This window comes from Chanodichthys erythropterus, chromosome 2 (assembly GCF_024489055.1).
Source record: "Chanodichthys erythropterus isolate Z2021 chromosome 2, ASM2448905v1, whole genome shotgun sequence".
Taxonomy (NCBI): Eukaryota; Metazoa; Chordata; class Actinopteri; order Cypriniformes; family Xenocyprididae; genus Chanodichthys; species Chanodichthys erythropterus.
In genome coordinates, this window is record NC_090222.1 from 11,183,564 (window position 1) to 11,209,530 (window position 25,967).

Genomic DNA, 25,967 nt, shown 5'->3' on the forward strand with positions numbered 1-25,967 from the left:
AAAAAATAAAAATAAAACTTCTTACTGACCCCAAACTTTTGAACGGTAGTGTATAATGCTACAGAAGCTTTGTATTTCAGATAAATGCTGTTCTTTTGAACTTTCTATTCATCAAGGAATCCTGAAAAAAAAAAAGTACACAACTGTTTTCAACATTGAAAATAATCATAAATGTTTATTGAGCAGCAAATCAGCATATTAGAATGATTTCTGAAGGATCATGTGACACTGAAGACTGGAGTAACTATGCTGAAAATTCAGCTTTGCATCACAGGAATAAATTGCTCTGTCAAATATATATAAGTAAACAGTTATTTTAAATTGTAATAATATTTCACAATATTACTGTTTTTTTACTGTATTTTTAATTAAATAAATGTACCCTTGGTGAGCAGACGAAACTTCTTTTAAAAGCATTAAAAATCTTAGTGGTTCCAAACTTTTGGACTGTACTGAGATATGTGTGTGTATATATATATATGAAGAGTTCATTTGCAAAAACCGATAAACGCCATTTTTTTAAAAAATGAACTAAGTGCTGTGCATTATTCTCCATATATAGCACGTTCTGTACCCTAAATCCATTTTGTCAGAAGAGCCGGTTTTGCCCACTTTCAGGCATCGCAAGTTCACGTTTTACAGCAGAAGCCGACAAGCGCCCTTGTTTGTGTACAGACAGAAACCGATAAGTCCGTTTTAGCGAATCAGCGCGCAGTATTCAGGTCAGGTGACAAGGCTTCTAGTCACTTCAAAAAGACGCGCTAGCTGAGGGAAGTTTTATCAAAGCTGACTAAAAGTGATCGAGGTTTTTAAATTTTGACTCCTGTAAGTCCTTGTACACCATACACGACTTACATGCTGAAAAATTGGTTGTCCTTTTGCTTGTGTGTGTGTGTGTGTGTGTGTGTGTGTGCGCGCGCGCGCACGTGCGTGTGTGGATGAGTGCGTGTGTGTGTACTTGTGTGCCGATCTGTGTGTGTGTGTGTGTGTTTGAGAGAGAGAGAGAGCGAGAGAGAGCGTGCGTGTGTGTGTGTGTGTGTGTGTGTGTGTGTGCGTGCCGATGTGTGTGTGTGTGTGTGTGTGTGTGTGTGTGTGTGTGTGTGTGTGTGTGTGTGTGTGTGTGTGTGTGTGTGTGTGTGTGTGTGTGGGTGTTTGTGTGCACATGTGTGTTTGAGAGTGTTTTAAATGCAATTACTTGGGTTTTGTTTAACTATGAAACATGAAATGTGGAGTTATCTGCTTCTGCCAAAAAACGAATGTTGGAGTTATCTGCTTTTGCTAAAAAACAAACTTTTAATATATATATAAAACATACTTTCAATGAATTTTAATTTTTTAATTTACATGTATTTTTTAGAGTTATCATTACTTAATCAAAACAGCCCAACTGCAGTTTGATTGTTATTACTTTGAATGCACAATAAAAAAAACATGATTTGTGAGAATTCATAAAAATGGAGTTATCTGTTTTTGCAAATAAACTCTTCATATATATATATATATATATATATATATATATATATATATATATATAAATATATATACACAGTGGGTACGGAAAGTATTCAGACCCCCTTAAATTTTTCACTCTTTGTTATATTGCAGCCATTTGCTAAAATAATTTAAGTTCATTTTTTTCCCTCATTAATGTACACACAGCACCCCATATTGACAGAAAAACAGAATTGTTGACATTTTTGCAGATTTATTAAAAATATATTTAACTCGGGTGCTGTCCATTTCTTCTGATCATCCTTGAGATGGTTCTACACCTTCATTTGAGTCCAGCTGTGTTTGATTATACTGATTGGACTTGATTAGGAAAGCCACACACCTGTCTATATAAGACCTTACAGCTCACAGTGCATGTCAGAGCAAATGAGAATCATGAGGTCAAAGGAACTGCCTGAAGAGCTCAGAGACAGAATTGTGGCAAGGCACAGATCTGGCCATGGTTACAAAAAAAATTCTGCTGCACTTAAGTTTCCTAAGAGCACCTCCATAATCCTTAAATGGAAGACGTTTGGGATGACCAGAAGCCTTCCTAGAGCTGGCCGTCCGGCCAAACTGAGCTATCGGGGGAGAAGAGCCTTGGTGAGAGAGGTAAAGAAGAACCCAAAGATTACTGTGGCTGAGCTCCAGAGATGCAGTCGGGAGATGGGAGAAAGTTGTAGAAAGTCAACCATCACTGCAGCCCTCCACCAGTCTTGGCTTTATGGCAGAGTGGCCCGATGGAAGCCTCTCCTCATTGCAAGACACATGAAAGCCTGCATGGAGTTTGCTAAAAAAAAACACCTGAAGGACTCCAAGATGGTGAGAAATAAGATTCTCTGGTCTGATGAGACCAAGATAGAACTTTTTGCCCTTAATTCTAAGCTGTATGTGTGGAGAAAAGCAGGCACTGACCCAAGACAATGACCCTAAGCACACAGCTAAAATAACGAATGAGTGGCTTCTCAACAACTCTGTGACTGCTCTTGAATGGCCCAGCCAGAGCCCTGACTTAAACCCAATTGAGCATCTCTGGAGAGACCTAAAAATGGCTGTCCACCAATGTTTACCATCCAACCTGACAGAACTGGAGAGGGTCTGCAAGGAGGAATGGCAGAGGATCCCAAAATCCAGGTGTGAAAAACTTGTTGCATCTTTCCCAAAAAGACTCATGGCTGTATTAGATCAAAAGGGTGCTTCTACTAAATACTGAGCAAAGGGTCTGAATACTTAGGACCATGTGATATTTCAGTTTTTCTTTTTTAATAAATCTGCAAAAATGTCAACAATTCTGTGTTTTTCTGTCAATTTGGGGTGCTGTGTGTACATTAATGAGGAAAAAAAAAACTTAAATGATTTTAGCAAATGGCTGCAATATAACAAAGAGTGAAAAATTCTGATTACTTTCCGTACCCACTGTGTATATATATATACACACATATCCAAAGGTTCCATAGTTTATTAAAAACTATGCTCGCAACAATTGTGCTCTCAACAGTTCAGTCCAAATTCACGAAATGAATTGGAATTTAAATTGATTCTTGAATTCTCAGTTCAGGACATAGCCTTTGTCACATAATGAAATAGGAGAATGAATTTTAACATCATACAAAATGATACTTTTAATGTCAAGTGTGTGTTTTTTTTTTTTTTTTTTGCTTCTAGAAATTCACTAGTGTAAAACTTAATACTTCTCATTCAAAGATCTACACAATATGTGCACTTGTTAATTTTACTAATGAAAGCTGTATAAAACACAGAGAATAGGGCCATAATTGGATTATTTATTCAAATGAATATATTTCTGCTTTCCCCATTCTTTTATTTTCTTTCTCTTTACCTACCCTCGCTTGCAGTTCTGCTTCTCAATCATTACACAGTTTAACTACACATTATGCTAAGTGTTGTACAGATTTATACATTTGGGAATACTAAAATCATAAACTTGCATAGCAGGTTAAGGAATCAGAAGATATCAGCAAATTGTTGTAGTTTAGTGTATATCTTGAGACCCTCCCTGTTAACCGTGTTCTCAGGGCAGCTGTTTTATGGTTTGTAAACGTGGGGTCATGGCCAGGGTAATGCCCTCAGAACTCATCCATTCTCCAGGAGCAGGTCGTGACATTTCCAGCCCAAATATTATTGATTATTGAGTTCCATCACTGTTGTAGATATTGCTACTCCCCTGTTTCTTATTTCCTTGCAAATTATTAAAGGATTAGTTTGATTTAAAATGAAAATTACCCCAATCTTTACTTGCCCTCAAGCCATCCTAGGTGTATACGACTTTATTCTTTCTGATGAACACAATCGGAATTATATTAATAAATATCCTGATGCATCCCAGCTTCATAATGGCAGTGAACAGTGAAAGGGACGTCGCGTCAGTTTTTCTCATAAGTTGAATACGGAAGGCGGTCTGGCAGAAGCTAGATCTTTTACTTCAAAACTTGTTAAATATGGATATTTTTCTTACACAAATGCATTGCTTCACTTCAGAAAGACTTTATTAACCCGCCCCCCCCGGAGCCATTTGGAATACGTTTATGATGGATGGATGCACTTTCTTGAGCTTTCTTGGACGCATCAGGATATTTATTAATATAACTCCGATTGTATTCATCAGAAAGAAGAAAGACATATACACCTAGGATGGCTTGAGGGTGAGTGAAACTTGGGGTAATTTTCATATTAAAGTGAACTAATCCTTTAAAGGGCACCTATTATGCAATATTCACTTTTACATGGTGTTTGAACATAAATGTGTGTTGGCAGTGTGTGTACACAACCACCCTATAATGGTAAAAATCCACCCACTCCTTTTTTTTTGTAATTCCTATAAATCATAAGCAGTGTTTCAGAACAAGCCGTTTGCAGATTCTGGGCAAAGTGACATCACTTTGCACAGGCCCCCGCCACAACTGCTGACAGACTCGGGGGTATTAGCATAGACCCCGCCCTGAGCGAGTTATACACAGTCCGCCATTTTCTCCAGGCTGGAACAGCTGTAGCTAAAAGAACGTCTCGTAAGCAAGGTGTTTTGTTGATGGGTGTAAGACAGTCACCATGTACTAATGACATCAGAGCCGCTGAAGACGTAGTGGATTAGTTTTGTTTTTGAAGGGAATGCACCCCCATATACCTAAATTTGTTTATGTCTGAGCAAATCATTTTAGACCAGACTGCTTTCTGAACTGTCAATACAAAGGGACAATAAAAACACAGGTTTTGCAAAAAACTTGTTACTCAAGGATGGATCACTACCAACTGTTCGTGATCCAGCTTACAGTCTCTGGAGCGATACTGGTTACAGCAGTAATGAAAGGGAAAGCACGCACTTTATTATACAGTAATCAATCAGAGTTGATTGATAAAGCTTACCAGTTTATTAAGAACCCCCCAAAAAAGCATAAGCTCTGTATATATTTGTTTACTGTTAATTGTAATAAGTGTTTCTGTGTAATTTGCTGTGTATGTTGATGGTAATGCAAAGGAGAGAGAGAGTTTATGGATAATATTTTAATGCACACTTCTTGCACTGTCTTTTATTAAACACTTACAGTGATTTTCTGGAGAAAATGGAGGCTTCATCTTTTGTGTGAAGTGCAATAAACATCATAAAACTCAAAGTTTTGGCCATCATTTGGATGGGGTCTGCTACAACAGTCTTGTACTAATAATGAATAAAAAGCAAGATGACAACATAAGTTATAACCATAATTAAAGTAAACAATACCTGTTCTATTTCCATGCAGCATATATTCTCTGGCTCTGTAGGCATTATCCGGTTCAGACTGAACACAGTTTCTGACATTAGTGCGTTTTAAAATTATTTATTTTAACTACCAAAGCCTAACTAAAAAGTGATACTTTATTTCAAGCCCATCACATCATTGGAATTCCTATACTGTACAGTACTTATAATTTAATTAGTTAGAGTAAATTCAGGTGGTATCACTCACATACATGCTTTGTAATAGTTTATATATGGGGGAAAAAATGGTTTCAAAATAAATGTTTTAAAACATTCTAAATAATGCTGGTTTAATTTTATGATATTTTTATTTTTAAGATATTTATAAAGATATTTTGCATTACAAAGTTATATTTATGAAGATAAATATAATTATATCAGTAGTAAGCAATGAGACCCACGTAGCAAATATTGTAAAGGGTGCTATTTCCTAAGAAAGGCTCATAAACATGAAAAGTAATGGCTATTCAACCTCATTTCTCTGTACAATGCGCCTTCATTATGCATACACCTTGTCATTTGCACTAAGCTAGCCTCTACTTTCTCTACTTTGCACTTATATTTATAGACATATTGCTAAACGTGTAATTGTATATATCTTAAAGTTTCTCTCTTTGTTATGCTCAGGGTATATCAAGTGGCTCCTGTGTGGAGACCCGTCCTAGCACTCTTGGTCAGTCTCAGTCTGTGATGAACATCTCCAAGATGTCCCCGAAAGTGGAATTAAAGAAACGCAGAGCTCCAGCACCCCCATCAGCTCCCACACAGACTTTACCACTAACATCACAGGTTTGAGCAATGACACACACACTAATCATAACCACTGACACATATTTACACAGTCTAAATAATAATTCGTTGGAGTAGCTGTCATTTTAGGTCTTTATTTTTTAATTTGTTTTTATTTTTTACTAACAGTTCCTGTGCACTGTACAAACCTGTGATTGTATTCTCTGCTCTGTTAATATTGTAGCTTACAGGGATGTAAAACTTATCATACATAAGCAGTTACACAGTTTAACGGATTGCTATAATTGCAAAACCGCATTGGAATTGAACCTCAAGAACCAAACCATCCAGCTCTGAGATGATTCACAAAGAAACTGTCACATTAAAAACTTTAATTTGCAGCAAAAAAATTTAATGAAAATCAGAAAAAAATGTATAGATGCAATGCTGGCTAGATCCAAGAGCATGATCCAAGTGCAATAAGGTTTATTAAAGATATAAAAGAACCCAAATACACAAAGTAATACACTGGGAACTCCGGGAACAGATAAACGAAACCGAACTAAGCTCACCAACAAAACAACCTTGGAAGAACAAGACCTGACAATGAACACAGGAAAAACTGGGGTTTATATACACACAGGGTATTAGAATAACAAGACACACCTGGATGCAACCAGGGAACTAATCATAAAGAAAAATACAAAGGACTACAAAATATGGCACAGGAAACTGGAAAAAAGTTCCAAATAACAAAACACAAGATACACAAAACTGTATGTAACAATAATATGTAACAGTAGGACTGAGTAACAGTTGATGTGCCCTATTGACTTCCATAGTAATGAAATAATGCGCATGAAGAATCATTTTCACACATGAACCTTTGAGTCCAGACCTTAAATTCATCAAGTCTTCGGAATGTGCTGGAGTAGACTTTACAGAGTGCTTGACTTTTGCAATGTCAATAAGATGTTGACCAAAAATTGATGCACCTCTTGATGGAAATAACATCACATTTAGGTGCATCAATGCATCAATTCATGCTCCCTCCCAACCATTCTTTTACAATTTGAGTCTGATGAATCTTGACATTGTTTGAGAAATGAAAGCTACACACTTCATCAATTAGGGTTAGAAGAACTCTTGCTAAACATATAACAAGCTAGAAACATAATAATCACTGTAATAATGATCCAATCATAGACTCTTAAGCAGTTGCCTTTTTAAATCCAAATTTTTTTTTTTTTGACCAGGCAATGTATAATAATAATACAGTATAATTCCATCTATGTTACATGCAAGAGTGAGAAACATCATCTCATCTTGATATCTTGATTGACATTTGCATCATTCATTTGTAAAGAGATCAGATGAAATAGTGTTGATGTGTACTAATGTACATATGTTTTCTTAGTTCCAGTATACTTTAAGTAGTATGGCAGTTTGAGGTTTGACCACATGAGTGCAGTCATATAATGTCTGCCTGGCTACTGTAGATCTCTCACAGGTTTTAAGCTTAAACTTTTACCTGGTCAAACTATAGAGCAAAATCAGTGACTCAACAGTGCATTTTGTATCTTTTCTCATCTATAGAGTTGTATATTTATCAAGATGAACCTGTAGAATTAAATTAAATTTGTTAAGTATTTAAAAACATTGTTTTGGTCTTTTGAGCCTGATGCAAATAGTGAATGTTCATCATGTGTTCTCCCTCTGTACACATAGGATGATGATTTTACAATGGGCTGCTTTAAGAGGCTAGAGAAGGTCATCTCACCCTTATCCTTTCATGACATCATCAGAGCCCTTTGGTAGCTCAGCTCATGAAAATACTCTACACTTGAGGCAGAGACCTTAAACTACTTCTCTGGCAAGATTTTGGTAGGAAAACGATAGCAAGTGATTCGTAACCCTTAAAGGACTAACTTGTCCAACAATGACCCTCATAAAACATCATATAGTTTTTTTTTTTTTTTTCCTCAAAATGACATAACTTATGACTGTAATAGTTTATGAAAGGTGATGGCAGTCATTGATACCTTATGGCTATTGTCACATTCTTTTGCATAGATTACTGTATGTAGCATTTACACACTGTAAAAATTTACAAGGGCCACAAAGTGGTTTATTTTTCCCACATCCCTCCTTCTTCCCAAAAAGATCTGACTGTGGCCCTGTAACGCTAACTGACACTCTGGTCTATTAGATGTGTTTTCTGGACTTTTCTCAGCGGTGGCTGGATTTATGACTGATTAGGCAACACTGTGGAGGTCTAAATGTGACCTGGAAATAGGGAGATAAAAATAAAACGGTCACAACAAAAAAGTGCGGTATTGACGCGAGACCACACTGTTACAGTACAACTCTCCTTCTCTATGTTTGTAAGGAGGGAGACATTGTGTTTTGTTTAAATGATCCCTTTTGCCAAAGCAAACCTCTTTATGGATGTTTGTTTAGGTTTATTTTGAGGATCAAGAGTGTGTTTAGTGTAAGAATACTTGTTCTTATTTGCATCTTAGTTTTTTTTATTTAAAAAAAAGAAAAAAGAATATTTCATTTTCCAATATTTTTGTTGCTTCTCATGTGAGAGAAGAGAAATTTATTTAAAGTCAAGAATTGTAAAAATAATAAACACCAAAGCGCATGGTCTGAAGTGCATGGCATTTAAGGCATGTCCAAATGCTCTTTTGCTAGTTTAACGACGGAAAAAAAATGTCTAAATGTCCCTATTCTCTTAATGAGTCATGGGTGTGTTTTGGGTATAATTTGCAATAAATCAGTCTCATCTCCCATCCCTTTTAAAAACCAGTTGTACTTGCACCATGGTGGATTCACTATTTACATGGTGAAATTTGCAAGCAGAAAGACTGAACGCTTCTCCAGAGAGGAATCCTTTTATTTTTATTATTAAAAATGTTTGTCTGCTGCTGTGCGTCCCTGTGTGTATAACAAGCAGGGTGTACGCACTTTGTGCACCTGCCTATAGGTGCATATTCATAACGCTCCCTTTAAATAACAACAAAATACTGCGCCATTGACTTAAGACCAAGTTTTTATTGGTCAATGGCACAGTCATTTTCAGTTGCCTCAAAATAGCAACACACCAGCAATGTGCCTGAATACACCTCGTTTTCAGACCAGCACGCCCATGGGCGAACAGATGGGCATGAGTGCATTTGCTATTTAAACAACATTGGCATTGCGCCGGGTGTATGATGGGGCTCTTGATTTACACAAATACTGACAACAGTAATCTTCGTCAAATTTTTTTTTTTTTAAATCTGAAATGACTCTGCATCCTTACACACACAACAAGAGTCCAGCGACAAATGTTTCTTTCTGTCCACACTGAAAACTCATTGGACCAAAATTACACTTCTAAAAATGCTTGCCACTGAAATATTTATAATACTTGGCCATACATTAATTTGTTTCCCTCTTTCTTCTTTCCCCCAAAAATGGATGTCACCACTGTGATGCTACAGGGATGTTTTGGGTGGTTGCTAAAAGTTTTCAGTGTGGGCGGGGTTACCCAGAATCAGAAATAGATGCCAAGTGACCATTAAAACATGTTTAATTCAAAAAGGTTTATGTGAGGGAAAGGTTTAGGTGTAGGAGATTAAAATACAATTAGCTTGGTATAAAAAAAAAAAATAATAAAAAAACCTCAATAGATTGAAAACAAACATGTATGTGTGTGTAGTGAACTGTGTGTGGTTTCACCATAAAAACGGGTTAAATTCAATATTCCAGCTCATGACCAGGGTACAGGACAGCATAATTAAATAGTACAGGGTTCTCAAAATTCATCACAGGCCCAGCATTCCTCAGGATTAAGAGGGGAGAGACCTGGGATTTGAGATCTCCATATATAACTTATTAACATGTAAGAGGCCATGGAAAGATTACAGGAGACTGTGTGGTAAAGCATCTCAGGTTTATTTGCAATAAAAGGAATAAGCAAAGAAAAGTGTTCATTTTATAAGCTTATGGGTTATCACATTGCACTTGTCTGCTGAAAAGTGCTGATAAGTCTGCTGAAAATTTCATTAGCTAAGATAACTTTTTATGGGTGCTCTGTTCAGTGCCTGATTCAAAATGATTGAAATTATTACTACAGGGTATTTAGTCTTTTTCCTTTAAAAGACATGTCACATGTGACCTTTCCAGTGTGATTACGTAATGCGTGACACATTGCAGAGCTAGTGCAAGATGAGCATTTGCGGTTAAAAAGTATATAATTTTCATTTTATTTTAGAAAATGACTGATCATTTTGCTAGATAAGACCCTTATTCCTTAGCTGGGATCATGTAGAGCCCATTGGAGCTGTAATGAAACTGCACTTTGGACATTCAACCCATTGGTAACCATTGAAGTCCACTATATTGTATGGAGAAAAATTACTCCTGGAATGTTTTCCTTAAAAACCTTAATTTCTATATTTAACACAGAGTGAAAAGTCAAAAATTATTAAATGCCCATGAGAAGCATGAAATACTAATGCAATACTAAAAATTGCAAAGATAAATGCTAATTGGGCCAGCAGGGTCAGACAAAAACAGGTGGATTAAGGTGAAGAATTAAGTGTGAAAATATCAGGAACCTTTTCTCCAGCACCACCATTTTCCAGAACTACAACCTAACTGGAGTCTCCAGAAGTGCAAGGTGTCAGTATCTCAGAGACTAAAGTTAGGTAAAGAATCAGAAAAAATGACCCCCACTTAATAAGAATAACAAGCTGAAGTGTTGTAAAATACACAAATATTGTTTTTTATAGGCTTTATAGACAGACAGATTGAGAATGACTCTTGAAGGACCAGTACCACAACCTCTTGTACTTCCAGAATCTGGCTGTAAGTTTTGGAAAATTATTTTTATTCCACATCTGCAAGATGGACTTTTCAGGATAGGAGATGGACTAAAAATTAACTCCCACACCTTATTGCCAGTGTGAAGTCTAGCTGGTGAATTGGCATGATGCTCTTCATCTAAACTGCTAAAGACCGTGATTCTGATAAACCATCATAGTCTTTCTGGTGCTGTTAGGGAAGTCTTACTGGTTAAGCTAGTTAAAGGCATACATTTCCCAAAAATGAAAATTCTGTTAGATAAAGGCATATGTTTCCCAAAAATGAAATTCTTTCATCCTTTACATACATTCCTCTATGACACCTCTCAAAGTCTAAAGTCTTTTTCTGAAAAACCCTCAGTGGGTGATTGCATACATGCATTTGCACATATGCATCAGAACAACCTAGAGCACGCTGTGTTTCTGTGTGTTTGCCGCTCTGAGCATTATGTAGGGGAAAGTTGAAACATTGGAGCAGGGAGATGAATGACCAGCCAGCCTGCTGTGAAATGTAACCCAATGGCTCTGTGTCAGTGCGGTGAGACCCTGGCCTTCATAACCTGTAATTAAGCACTCCTTCTATTCCTTCTCTCATCCGCTCTACATTAAAACTTTAACATGCCGGAGGAGTGAAATCATACATTTTGCTTCCCGGTTGTAGATTAAAGGTCAGAGGTTAATTGTGTGGTGCACACACAGATTAGGAGTCCCTTGAAGATCCATGTATTATGTACATACATCATAAAACATAGACATGATTTTTATTTGACTAGGCCTACAGTGATTCTGTGCACTTTTTGAAACCTTTTCTGCATTTGTACTGAATTGTAATCGAATTGAAATCTGCCTTAAATATGTCTTTGACTTTAGCTATGCAGACCTGATTTGAGAATTCCTTTTTTAAATTCCAATTCAATTCTAATTTAATTCAAATTAAAATGAAATAGTAAACATTAAAGGAAAATTTAAATATATATAGTATATATTTATATAACTTCTCTAAATATAATTAATAATTTTTATTTTTACACAAAAGCTATCACACTATTGTTTATGTTTCTGATTAAGGAGCGTATATATAAATTATTAAAAATGTATATAAACAATACATTGTCAAATGGACAGTCAGTCAATACCAAACATTCATTTTATCTAATGGACATCACTGAAAATAATGGTTACTTACAGTTCAGTAAGTGAGTCAGATGTTGATTCATTATTAATTTTGAAAGATTCAGTTCAATAAATAACTTGCCAAGTGATTCAAACTAACTTGTCTAGGTAACGCTTCACAATAAGGTTCCATTTGTTAACATTATTTAACTACATTATGACCAACAATGAATACTTCTGAAACATTTATTATTTTTAGTTCATATTTATTTCAACATTTACTACTGTTTTCTGTCACATATGCTACTGAGGTTCACCAAAGCACAGGACTTGATGTGGGTGGCAGCGACCCATCAACAGATTGACAAGTGTATGGTCGCCATGGTTGTTTTCACACAAGGAGCATCAATTAACCGGCAAAATAGGTTGTTTGCACATGACGTCACAGCAGCAGCGCGAATGAGTCTGGAGGGCAGGGAGTGATGTTTCTATATAGGAATCCTATCAAAAACTCAAAATTCGCATGTTTTGCGTCGTTTATGGTTGCTCAAAACGATAAAATTGAGAACCCAGAAGGTGTTTATATCGTTTACATAACTTATACCGTTTTTTTTATAACTTATTTCGTTTTTTAACTTTAAAAGTTGTCACCTTTTATAGCGTTTTGCGTCTGCTGATACTTAAATGAATATGGATACCTGCTTACCTTTTTGACTTGGTTAAATATTCACATTCTTCATGCTATCATTTGCAGGGAGGAGAAGATATTTTATCCTATTTAATTATAATTTGGCATTTTCACTTCAGTTTTGTAGTATTCTGTTCACAATGTTGATCTGGTTACCATGAGAACAGTGTCACGCACTGCTGCTTCAGCCATCATATGGTAGAAAATGTCCAAATAAAATAAATGTGTTCAACAAGCTGACAGATGTAGATCCATTTATTTGTCGTGTAAATGTAACTAGTTTTAATGTTGTTTTTGTAAATATTCACTTTCCCATATGACCACGGAGGAGAATAGGAGGGTCACGTTCAGGACACAGACACGCTGTATTTTTGTATTTATTTCAACAAATGAAAACCAACATCAAACCCATAGAAGCTTGTGAACAGTTTTGAAGTGGCTGTGTGCAAGTTATAATCATTATCAAGCTGAGTGATCTCTAAAACATAATGTTAATTATTACACAAAAACCAAATACAAAACTCAGCAAAGTATGTGATTATTTTGAGTGAAAGGCAGTGGGTTTATTAAGTGACATTATTACATTTGCTAGTCGTCTTCCCTCATCTTCTCAACCAAGGCAAAAATTGTATTACCGTCCATTTTTTTTCCACGAATGATATCGTGAGTTCCTATTACAATTCTCGATTCAGCATAAATGACCTACAATGGCGATATTTTTCACAATCATGACAGAAAATCAAAATACTGCTCTAACTTCACTAGTAGAAAGGCAGCGCGATATAAACAAACCCAGACTAGAAGTCCTGGTCCTTATAATGATTCTGATTCCACTTTTAAAGTTCCTGTTAGATCAGGCCTGGGTTTTATTCACATGAATGTGAGAAGTTTGCTTCCAAAGTTAGACTTGGTGCGCATCTAGGCAAAAAATGCAAGTCCTGATGTCTTAGTATTATCTGAAACATGGCTTAATAAGATGGTTTCGGATAAAGCAATAGACATTGATGGTTATACTGTTTACAGGGCTGACAGACCAAAGAGGGGAGGAGGGGTAGCAGTTTATGTGAAGGATAGATTTGAAGTTACACTATTACTCTCTGAATCTGTAGTTAAAAAATATGAATTACTAGCTTTAAACCTTATTGTCTCTAAGAATTTACATCTTACTGTAGTTGGATGCTACAGAATAGGGTTGCATTGGGTTTGGGCTCCCGCGGGACCCAACGCAAATCTCGCGGGAGCGGGCGGTTTTACCTTTGCTGCGGGCGGGAGTGGGTGGTCAGAAAACTTTGCGGGAGACCCGTGGGGAATGGTGGGATTTGGTGTGTAATAGAAACGGAGTCAACAAATGAAGATGATGAGAAGAAAATTAAAGCGGCTCTTTACTTGACAAAAGCAAAGCAAGTCAGACACTTGGAAACAATTCTTAAAATTCGCCCGTTTTATTTTGAGCATTTTCGCATGATCTAGTGCACTGTCAGAGAGGGCATTCAGTGTGTGTGTGGGCGGATCATGGAAGAAAGACGCACAAGTCTGCGACCGCAGTCAGATAGCAATATTCTTTTCCTTCAGTAAATTATATGGAGTATTTTTGTTTTAACGGTTAATGTTTTATAACGCTAATTAAAAATACCCAATGTTTTTTATCACGTGTGGTGCTTTGGTTTTGCGGCTACTTCATCTTATTTAAACGCAATCATGTTTAAAGTCTGTTATTCTAGATGTTAACTTGAACTTAACAGAGTATTTGTTTAGGCCTATTTTCAAAAGCTTTGGGAGAAAGTCCGCGGGAGCGGGCGGGTTTGGAGACAAACATGGCGGGCGCGGGAGGGCGGGAGTGGAACACGCGGGTTGCGGGAGCAGGCGGTCCTGGTCAGACATTCAGCAGGAGCGGGCGGGTGCGGGTTGAGGAAATCAGTCCCGCGCAGGGCTCTACTACAGACCTCCATCAGCTAGTAATGATGCCATTTCCTCTCTGATGCATGCGGTGACTTCTCTAAACTACAAGGAGCTTGTATGAACTGGTTTCAGTTGGCATCTGATAGTTTTAAAACAATCTGTGACACCTTGAACCTCTTTCAGTTGGTAGACCTAACTTAAAGGATCACAAAAAGTCACATTACTTGATCTCATTTTTACTAATGCTCCCCATAAGTACTCTTTAGCCTCTGTATTTGCCAATGATGTTAGTGACCACTGCGTCATTGCCACAATCAGAGATACCAAATTACCTAAGCACAAGCCATGTATTATCACGAGACAATGTTTGCGTCATTTTAATGAGCAAGGTTATCTTTTTGATGTAGCACATTATAACTGGGACAGGATTTTTCTTATCCCTGACGTTAAATCTGCCTGGAAATATTTTTATGATGGCTTTATATCATCTGTCAATAAGCATGCCCCTTTTAAAAGATTTCGTGTCAAAGGTAGGGATAATCCTTGGTTTTCTGAAGCCCTATCTGCTCTTATTTGCGAGTGTGATGTTGCTTGGGCTAAAGCTAGACAAACTGACTCAAGTCCTGATTGGATCTGCTTCAGGCAGCTTCGTAATAAATGCACAGTTGCTATCAGAAAAGCTAAGGCTGATTATTTTGCTGCAAATGCTGCTAATTCAAATAATCCCCAAAAAATTGGCAGAACATAGAGCTGTTAACAGGCAGTAAAAACATTTCTAGCTTCCCTTTGTGTATAAATATGGTTCCCATTCAGTCGGTCACGTTCGACGTACGTCGGACAGACCGACGAATAGGAATCTCGCTAAAGAGGCCAATCTACTTCGAGTGTAACTAAAATGAGCCAATGCACATTGGCATGCAATCATATGCATCAGCTGCTCGCCTCGCAGCGCGGGTATATAATGAGCAGCAGGTGCGTTGCAACTTCAGCTTTTCGCTTCGGAGCCGAACGGTGTTTGTTCCTGTTCTCTGCAAGCGAGTGTCTGCTAGAAGACGAGTCAAGCTTTTTGGTTGAACTTCTCTTTTTTTCCGAGTGCAGGCGAACAGCACAGCAGCGGGGTCGAAGTCCTCTCTTTTTCTGTTTTTGTTTCGTTTGCCGTTTTTGAGCAAATAGCTGTTTGACAGCGTCAGAAGGCTGTTCTCACGGCCGGTACGGTGCGCTTTTGAGCGCTGAAAAGCCATTTTTACGGCTGGTAAGAGTGAGCGCCTTCAAAGAGAGAGAAAGCACACGACAGGCTGCACACAATCCCTGTCTGTGTTGCTGTGGCCGTTCCCCTGCGTGCTTCAGCACTTCTAAAAGAGTAAAGTCCCTGAAAGAGCTTACACAAGTAGATTCGCGTCTTTTTAAAGACGACATCCTACTTGTGTTTCTGGATGCGGTCGTTCCTGTCCTCACTGACGGCCACGATCACCGTTTCACATGTCTGGGCGCGTGCTGAAGTGATGTTCGTGGGTGTTCATGTTTTCATATGAGAACATGATCACGTCGACACGCCGGTCGTGACTCTTCTTTCTCCGGGAAGCTTGAGTCCCCTCTGTTGTTGGCCAGCTGCCGCTTGTGTGTAAAAGCACAGCCACGGGTCTGCCCGACACTCTGGGAGACCGTGGAGATTAACGAGAGCAAACCTCTCGCTCCTCTGCGTGTCGTGTGCCGTCGAGCTGCCGGGCTGCAGCGCTGGTTGTCACGGCAACCCAGCGCTCGCTCTGCGCTCTAGATGCGCGGTTCCCTTGCATAATCTCCATTGTAGCGCCCTCTCTGGTGCACCAGAAGAGGTCTACTTTGCTGATATGGCTTGGGTGACATGAGGTTGAGGGGTTCCTTCGGGGAACCAACCCCCTAGGGCCCCTCCCTCTCTAGCGCATTGCAAGCTGTGCAGTTTCTGGATTGAATTGCTGGTCCTTTTCATAGGGGAACCTAGCATTTCATTCAGAGCTCCAGCTGAGGGACAGACGTCGATTGCAGCATCGGAGAGAGTGCTGTTATGCTCTGGAAATGAGGGTGACGCTGCCCACTGTAATGGTGTGTGCTTATGGTGACTCAGATTCGGAGCTTACAGCCATGCTTTCCTGGGTCTTCCAGATGTGCATGGAAAACTTGGCAGTATGGGGGTATTTTGGTGCCATAAATATGGAATGCCAAAGGTGCCAGAATCTGCATAAGTTTTTCCTCTCTCACTACCCTCTTGGATGGGGTGGCTGTACACAGACCACACCCACCCTGCATGTGAGGCCAAGGCACTCTTTTTGCATGAGGGTAGTTCTGTGCTGGGGTTGAGCTTTTGCTGACTAACCGTGATCAAAGTCACGGCGCAGGCCCTCAGCCAGACGATGTCCACCTCAGTGGTCCAGAAGTGCCCCCTGGCTTACCTTGTGAGGTGTGAGAGGTTGTCAGGCTAAATGCTTTCTCAATGCTCCCATCTTACGAGGTGGCCTTTTCGGTGACACTGTCGAGGACTGAGACCAGCGGTTCACCTCAGTTAGTAGCGGATCGGGGAGCTTCCCATGACAAACCATTGAGTTCCTCTTGGGCCGCCCCTCAGTCTGCTCGTCGCCAAGGGTGTCGTCCCCTGCAAGAAACTCCGGCCCAGCAGGCTCTGCTGTATCCATTGCGGGGAGATGACGCCTCCCGTCTCTGCAGCTGTTTAACTGGTTGGTGAGAATCACCCCTGAGACGGGCGACCCAGAGATGGGTGGGGCTGCTCTTCCACCCCTGGAGGAGGGTAAGTGTTGCCTAGCACACTGTGACGCCGCTTCAGGCCGCCTCACAAAGAGAGCCCCCCGAGGCGCGTCCCTGTGTTCCACCTCGCTGCCCTGCTGCGGGTACACGCTCCCCAGTCCGTCTCGCTGGCTCCTTCGGACCATCAGGGTCGGCTTTGCGATTCAGTTCGCCCGGCTTCCCCCCCAAGTTCAGGGACGTCCTCTTCACTACAGTGAAAGATGCCGATGCCCCTGTCCTGTGTGCGGAGATCGCAGTCCTACTGGCGAAGGACGCGATAGAGCCGGTCCCTCCAGCCGATTTGAGGTCGGGGTTCTACAGCCCCTACTTCATTGTACCCAAGAAAAGCGGCGGGTTACGACCGATCTTGGACCTGCGAGTTTTGAATCGGAGCCTCCACAAGCTACCATTCAAAATGCTCACGCAGAAACGCATTTTCGAGTGCATCCGTCCCCGAGATTGGTTTGCAGCGATTGACCTGAAGGACGCGTACTTCCATGTTTCAATTCTTCCGCGACACAGGCCATTCCTGAGATTCGCGTTCGAAGGTCGAGCATATCAGTACAGAGTCCTACCCTTCGGGCTGGCCCTGTCTCCCTGCGTCTTCACGAAAGTCGTGGAGGGAGCCCTTGTTTCCATGAGAGAACAGGGTGTTCGCATTCTCAAATATCTCGACGACTGGCTCATTCTAGCACAGTCCTGGGATCAGTTGTGCAAACACAGGGATTTGGTGCTCAGACACCTCAGCCAGTTGGGGCTTCAGGTCAACTGGGAAAAGAGCAAACTCGCCCTGGTGCAGAGGATCTCTTTTCTCGGTATTCTCGGTCGAGCAGATAGCACGCCTCACAGAGGAACGTGCTCGGTCGGTGTTGAACTGCCTAAATACATTCAATGGCAGGACAGCGGTCCCACTGAAGTTCTTTCAGAGGCTCCTGGGGCATATGGCGGCTGCTGCGGCTGTAAAACCGCTCGGTCTGCTTCATATGAGACCGCTTCAGCATTGGCTTCACGACCGAGTCCCGAGATGGGCGTGGCAGCGCGGCACATTCCGGGTGCCAATCACTCAGGAGTGCCGCCGAACCTTCAGTCCGTGGTCGGACCCCTTGTTTCTTCGGGCAGGAGTGCCCCTAGAACAGGTGTCCCGGCATGCTGTGGTGTTCACAGATGCTTCTGCCACCGGCTGGGGTGCCACGTACAACGGGCATGCAGTCTCAGGGGTTTGGACGGGACCCCATCTGCATTGGCACATCAATTGCCTCAAGTTGCTGGCAGTACGCCTTGCTCTGAGCCGCCTCAAAGGCCTGCTTCAGGGCAAGCATGTACTGGTCCGTACGGACAACACTGCGACCGTTGCGTACATCAACCGTCAAGATGCACTGGCTCACAGCTGGCCCCGGGGCCTGCGCAAATATGCGTTTCCCCCAGTGAGCCTACTTGCACAGACCCTGTGCAAAGTCAGGGAGGACGAGGAGCAGGTCTTGTTAGTTGCGCCTTACTGGCCCAGCCGGACCTGGTTCCCAGAACTCTCACTCCTCGCGACAGCCCCTCCCTGGCCCATCCCTCTGAGGAAGGACCTCCTCTCTCAGAGACGGGGCACTCTTTGGCAACCGCGTCCAGACCTCTGGAAACTCCATTTCTGGTCCCTGGACAGGACGCAGAGGTTCTAGGTGACTTACCCCCTGAGGTACTTAACACCATCACTTCGGCACGTGCATTGTCTACGAGACGTGCTTACGCCTCGAAGTGGAACCTGTTTGTCGAGTGGTGTTCTTCTCGCCGAGAAGACCCCCGAAGATGCTCGATCGGAGTCGTGCTTTCCTTCTTGCAGCAAGGGTTGGAGCGTAGGCTGTCCCCCTCCACCCTCAAAGTCCATACTGCTGCCATATCCGCTTACCACGACCACATAGATGGCAAATCTGTTGGTCAGCACGACCTGGTCATCAGGTTCCTTAGGGGGGCGAGACGGTTAAATCCTCATCGTCCCCCCTCCATACCCTCTTGGGACCTTACTCTGGTGCTCAGAGCACTCCAGATTGCTCCCTTTGAGCCTTTGCTGTCAGCAGACTTAAAGATTCTGTCTATGAAGACTTTGCTGCTGGTGGCATTGGCCTCCATCAAGAGGGTAGGGGACCTGCAGTCATTTTCGGTCGACGAATCGTGCCTAGAGTTCGGGCCGGGTGACAGCCACGTGGTACTGAGACCCCGGCCCGGCTATGTGCCCAAGGTTCCTACCACTCCCTTCAGGGACCAGGTAGTGAGCCTGCAAGCGCTGCCCTCGGAGGAGGCAGACCCAGCCCTGGCTTTGCTCTGTCCAGTTCGCGCCTTGCGACTGTACATAGACAGAACTCGAAGCTTCAGGACCTCAGACCAGCTCTTTGTCTGTTACGGAGGCCAGCAGAAGGGAAAGGCTGTATCCAAGCAGAGGATGGCCCACTGGATAGTGGATGCCATCGCCCTGGCTTACCAAGCTCAGGGCGTGCCCTGCCCGCTCAGGTTGCATGCTCACTCCACGAGAGGTGTGGCATCCTCCTGGGCGCTGGCTCGTGGCGCCTCGCTAACAGACATTTGTAGAGCTGCGGGCTGGGCGACACCTAACACGTTCGCTAGATACTATAGCCTTCGTGTCGAGCCGGTCTCCTCCCGTGTTCTCGCCTCAGGTCAGAGGCACGGAGAGGCCCTGGCTTAGTGACGGCTTGCTGCGCTACATGCGCGTTCTATTCTCCAGAGAGTCCCTACGGGCAGACCCTGTTGAGTCCTCCGGTTACCCTTCGGCAGCCGCCGTGGCGGAGCGTCTGGCGCCAGGCCTATACTCCGTTGTATCCTTGAGAACCGGATTTAGGCTGGGTTCCATATGTGTGACCCTACGGGGATCCCATATGGCTTTTTCCACGGCTGCTCCTAAACGAAGCCCGTGTCTTTCCCTCTGGGAGTCACCCCAGTTCTCCCATATGTTGTACAACCTACAAGGTTAGTCCATATGTACTTATCCATATAACTCCTTCGGGGAAGGATATGGCTTCCGCAGCGTTCCTTATCGCATGTAAGGCTACGCTTCCCAGCGTTATCCAATTGTCGCACTGAGTGGGTTTTGGGAACAACAGTGATCGACCCTCTCTGTGTGAGCCTGGTCCCACCGTCCTTAGGCAAGGGGGTTCAGGTGGCTCACGACAGAGCGCTGGAAGAGGGCAGCTCCTGTGGCGCTTTGGTAGGGATTCCTATTCGTCGGTCACGTTCGACGTACGTAATGGGAACGTCTCGGTTACATAGGTAACCCTCGTTCCCTGAAGGAGGGAACGGAGACGTACGTCCCGTCGCCACAGGCGTTGTCCTGCTGATGCTGCCGCCTGCTGGGTTCGGCTCCTCAGCGAAAACCTGAAGATGCAACGCACCTGCTGCTCATTATATACCCGCGCTGCGAGGCGAGCTGCTGGTGCATATGATTGCATGCCAATGTGCATTGGCTCGTTTTAGTTACACTCGAAGTAGATTGGCCTCTCTAGCGAGATTCCTATTCGTCGTTCTGTCCGACGTACGTCTCCGTTCCCTCCTTCAGGGAACGAGGGTTACCTAATGTAACCGAGACGATTCCTCTAGTATCTCAGAAAAAAAGCAAATGCTCAATTGTTTTAATAAGCATTTTGTTGCTTCCGGTTTTCTATTTGAATCTCAAAATACTACATGTCCTGATTCATATTTTATTATTGCAGATAGTCGTTTCAAAAAGCAGGAGTTTAGATTTAAACAAATTACAAATTCAGATGTTTATAAAGCACTTAGATCACTGGACACAAATAAATCACCAGGTCCTGATTGTGTGGAACCTATATTTTTGAAATTAGCTGCAGATATTATTACTTCCCCTTTAACTTACATTTTTAATCTCTCATTAAATTCTGGTGTCGTTCCAGAAATTTGGAAATCAGCCTTTGTTGTTCCATTGTTAAAAGGAGGAGATCCTGCGGTGTTAAACAATTATAGACCAATTTCAAAGCTTGTGTTTTAACAAAGATTTTAGAAAGTTGTATTAGTGAACAGTTAACTTGTAATTTGAATACAAACAAAGTGTTGTCGATTAATCAATCTGGGTTCCACAAAAAAACACAGTACTACAACAGCTGTTCTGAAAGTTATGAATGATATTGTGGGATCAATTGATAATGGTGATTTTTGTGCCTCTCTTTTTATTGATTTATCAAAAGCTTTTGATACGGTGGATCACAAAATATTGTTGCATAGATTGAAAAGTGTTGGTCTATCAAGGTCTGTTATTCTCTGGTTTAAAAATGATTTATGTGGAAGAACTCAACGTGTACAAATTGAAAGTAATTGATTCCCTGGAGACTGTTAAAGGTGTTCCCCGAGGATCTGTGCTGGGGCCTCTCTTATTCACTATTTATATTACTATTCGATTACAACATTCAAGATGCCAACTTTCATTTTTATGCAGATTATACTATCATGTACTGTAGTGCTTCTTCTGGGCAGCATGCCCAGTCTGCTTTTGATGTCATCCAGTCACGGCTTTCCAGTTTAAAACTTGTTCTGAATAGTGGTAAAACCAAGTACATGTTATTTTCAGGTTCGAAAAAACTTGAAATTAATTTAATTTCTCTACAGACCCTGCAAGGTACCATGATTGAATTAGTAAAATAGTACAAATATCTTGGAATCATTGTTGATGATGCTTTATCTTTTGGTCCTCATATCACTCAAATGAAGAAAAAACTGAAAATTAAGCTCGGGTTCTATTTTAGGAACAAGTTTTGTATGTCATTTGATGCAAGAAAGCAATTAGTTTCTTCTACTTTTTTATCTGTACTTGATTATGGTGATGTAGTGTATCAGTTTGCTCCATTATATCTTCTCTCTTTAGATGCTGTTTACCATGGTGCTCTAAGATTTATATCAAATTGTAAATCTTCAACTCATCATTGTACCTTGTACAGTAGAGTGGGTTGGCCCTCTCTGTTTAGTAGGAGAAAAATGCACTGGTACTTAATCATCTATAAAGCCATCTTGGGGATGTTGCCCTCATATCTTTCCTGACTTATCCAACAGAAAACTGTTAAGAAATATTTTCTACGTTCACAAAAATGTTTTAATCTTTTTGTTCCATTTGCTAAATATGAACTTGGTAAGAAAGCGTTTGTGTATGCAGCCCCGTTTGATTGGAATCACCTTCAATTGAAATTGAACTTAAAAAATTAGCTGTCTTTAGATCAATTTAAAATAGTCATCCCGGCAAATGGAAGATGATGCAGTGAAATGTAATTGTTTTTAATTTTGTGTGTATGGTGCAAATCTGTGTTGAAACTAATTGTATTGCTGCTCATTTTGGCCAGGTCTAAGAGTGTAAAAGAGATTTTTAATCTCAGTGAGCCTTTCCTGGTTAAATAAAGGTTAAATAAAATAAATAAATAAATAAATAAAAATAACTGAACGCAGCATGACGGCAGCTTCACATCCTCTATATCTGCCTCCTCGATGGCAGGAAAGTCTTTTAATTCAGCGGAAAAGTCGCTCGTCTTCATAACATAAGGATCGCGTCCAACATTTGTTGTGATTTTCTGTTTATACCTTTCTAAACCAGCAAAGAAAGGACTTTTTCCCCATCTCTTCCATTCTAATTTTCACTGCTTGCCCTCCACCGGAATTTCACGCATCACCAGAACCACGTGATTGCAAACAACCTATTGATTTCAAGTAGTGGAACATGAATAGTTACAAAAAGGAGGCACTTGTTAATCAAATGCTATAACAGTCAATGTTGACCCATTTCTTTTGTCCTCAACATACAGAGTGTGAATATGTCATGTAGTTCAATGTTTTTCTCACCTCTGACCCTCATTTGAGCATGCATGTACCCAGGAACATTCCTCCTAGGCTTGTTAATTTCCAACATACTGTAGCTTGTTTTTGATTTCATGGTTCACACATGGATGTGACGGTTTTGGGATAAACCACACTGTTTTTAAATAAATTGATGCCAGAGCCAATCAGGAGAAAGGTGTGGAGGATTGAGAATGGAAACACCTGAATAAAAGAGGAAGTGGAAGGAGCAACGACAGGTAGTGAGTGACGTGTTGAGTTGCAGTCAGAGGGCGACCAACAATAGAGGCTGCTGAGTGGAGTCGCGGGGCGTTTGAATTATGTGCACGCTAGTTTGTGAAGATCAGTACAGGCCGGAAAGGGGAATTATGTACCTGCTGCTTTGATGGATCTTCTTGGCACGGACGAGAGCTGGGTCCTATCACTTCCGTGTTTGTCTGCTTAGCTCGTTTGATCCTTCATCTCTAATGCTGTCTGCAGAGCGTTGCCTGGCCTACGAGCTGGCATTCTACCTCAGGTCTTCAGTTCATTGAATAAAGAGGAATTAATTGCTGCATTGCCGCATGTTTTTTTGCCGTGAATGAATTCCTTTATATTAATAGACATCTAATTGTGTGTAACTGGTGGTTTGAGTTATCCTGGGTCAAACAGTTAATTCAATGTGGTAGATTTGAGTCTGCCTGGCACCCGAATTGGCAAAGATTTTGAGGAATTAATTTCATTAATAATTTAATTCCAATAGTTAGGGTACCACCGTTACATGGAATTGTACTGGAATTTAGTTGTTCAAGCTGGCTGCTGGTGTTTCAACATGCCAGCAAGCTGATTCATGTACAGTACAGCACATTTTTTGGTGGCTTTATTTTCTTTAAAACGGATAAACTACGATGTTTGCAGTTATTCGATTCTTAAATACTAGTCTGAATTTTTTTATGTCTTTACAAACCAGTAGTGCTCTACTAAGCTGTATTTACCAATCAATATATACAAGCTGATACAAAAAAAGACAGAAAATTACCTCCTTTTAAAGGGAGAGTGGTTCCTTTTTACTACCTGTTTTGTCTTTGAAAATTGAGTTTAATACTTTTGTTTGTCTCCTCTGACAAGTTTCTGAATTTGACAGAAATTTGATTACATCTGCACTGTAGGGCTGTGATTCACCCTTCAATGATGTAGATTTACATCAGTGCGCTGAGAGGAACTTGTAATGATGTCATGTTTTAAGTTATAGCTTTGTTCAAACTTTATTCTACTTTATATATCTTGTTCTCTGATCTAAAATGGCCGCCAAAGGAACTTTACATCCTTCTATTATATCTCTCCCATCTCTGGGCAAGTTTTCTTTTGTTTACTTTCATATACATTAGCAACTCATTAAGCATTTTTTTCCTTCTATATTAGTGGTGCCTGTTAATGGAAGCATCACTGTTGCTATTGTCTATACTTATGGTTTGGGATTTTGTCGAAGAGTGTTATTACTTTTCTAAATTATCAGAAGGAGGGACTCAAGTCATATACAGTGACCAGAATATTGTAGGTCATTTTTAAACCTGGAATTTACATGGTTTTCCTTTATGGATAGTATAAGGATATTGTTTTAGCCAGATCTCATTTACACCTTACACCAAAAGGAACTAAGATGTGAAGAAAAGGGGAGACACTTTTTAAAGTGCTCTCTTTGGGGAGAAACCAATTTCCAAGTATAATGCAGGGAATAATTCCATAAATAATTGGATATTGGTGTTTAAATTGGGTGCAAAAATCACAAGATCGCAGTGTCTGTTGTGCCAAGAAACCACAACATATCGTTTTTACAGTAATGGCTCAGTCCATCAAAGTGATGTATAAGATTATTTGGATTGTAGTGTCATTATATTTCACTTACATTGCTGAAAGTCAATAACAAAAAATAATTTGCATTTATACACTTGAGGTCAGAATGATTTTTTAAAAATGTTTTTGAAAGAAGGCTTATCAAGGCTGGATTTATCTGATCAGAAATACAGTAAAACAGTAATATTGTTAAAGGAACACTCCACTTTTTTTGAAAATAGGCTCATTTTCCAATTCCCCTAGAGTTAAACAGCTGAGTTTTACTGTTTTCGAATCCATTCAGCCGATCTCCGGTTCTGGCGGTACCACTTTTAGCATAGCTTAGCATAGTTCATTGAATCTGATTAGACCGTTAGCATCGCGCTTAAAAATGACCAAAGAGTTTTGATATTTTTCCTATTTAAAACTTGACTCTTCTGTAGTTAAATCGTGTACTAAGACCGACGGAAAATGAAAAGTTGCGATTTTCTAGGCTGATATGGCTAGGAACTATACTCATTCCAGCGTAATAATCAAGGAACTTTGCTGCCGTATCATGGCTGCAGCAGGCGCAATGATATTACGCAGCGTCTCTCACAAACGTTCCCTGTGCAAGCAGGGGCTCACGGGCGCTGCGTAATATCATTGCACTGCTGCAGCCATGGAACGGCAGCAAAGTTCCTTGATTATTACGCTGGAATGAGTATAGTTCCTAGCCATATCAGCCTAGAAAATCACAACTTTTTATTTTCCGTCGGTCTTAGTACACGATTTAACTACAGAAGAGTCAAGTTTTAAATAGGAAAAATATCAAAACTCTTTGGTCATTTTTAAGCTCGATGCTAACGGTCTAATAAGATTCAATGAACTATGCTAAGCTATGCTAAAAGTGGTACCGCCAGAACCGGAGATCGGCTGAATGGATTTGAAAATGGTAAATCTCAAATGTTTAACTCTAGGGGAGTTGGAAAATGAGCCTATTTTCAAAAAAAGTGGAGTGTTCCTTTAATATATAGTTTTAATT

The 25,967-nt window shown here is 40.7% G+C and overlaps 1 protein-coding gene across 7 annotated transcripts in view; it reads left to right on the forward strand.

The window, feature by feature from the left end:
- cobl (cordon-bleu WH2 repeat protein) overlaps positions 1 to 25,967 on the forward strand; it is a 136,855-nt gene that overhangs the window by 63,739 nt on the left and 47,149 nt on the right. For 5 of the 7 annotated variants that reach the window (XM_067400897.1, XM_067400923.1, XM_067400906.1 and 2 more), the window contains one exon: positions 5,873 to 6,034. The exons of the other annotated variants lie outside the window; for them this stretch is intronic. In XM_067400897.1, the coding sequence (XP_067256998.1) occupies positions 5,873 to 6,034 (162 nt within the window). The remainder of the gene's footprint in view (positions 1 to 5,872; positions 6,035 to 25,967) is intronic. 7 annotated transcript variants of the gene reach the window in all.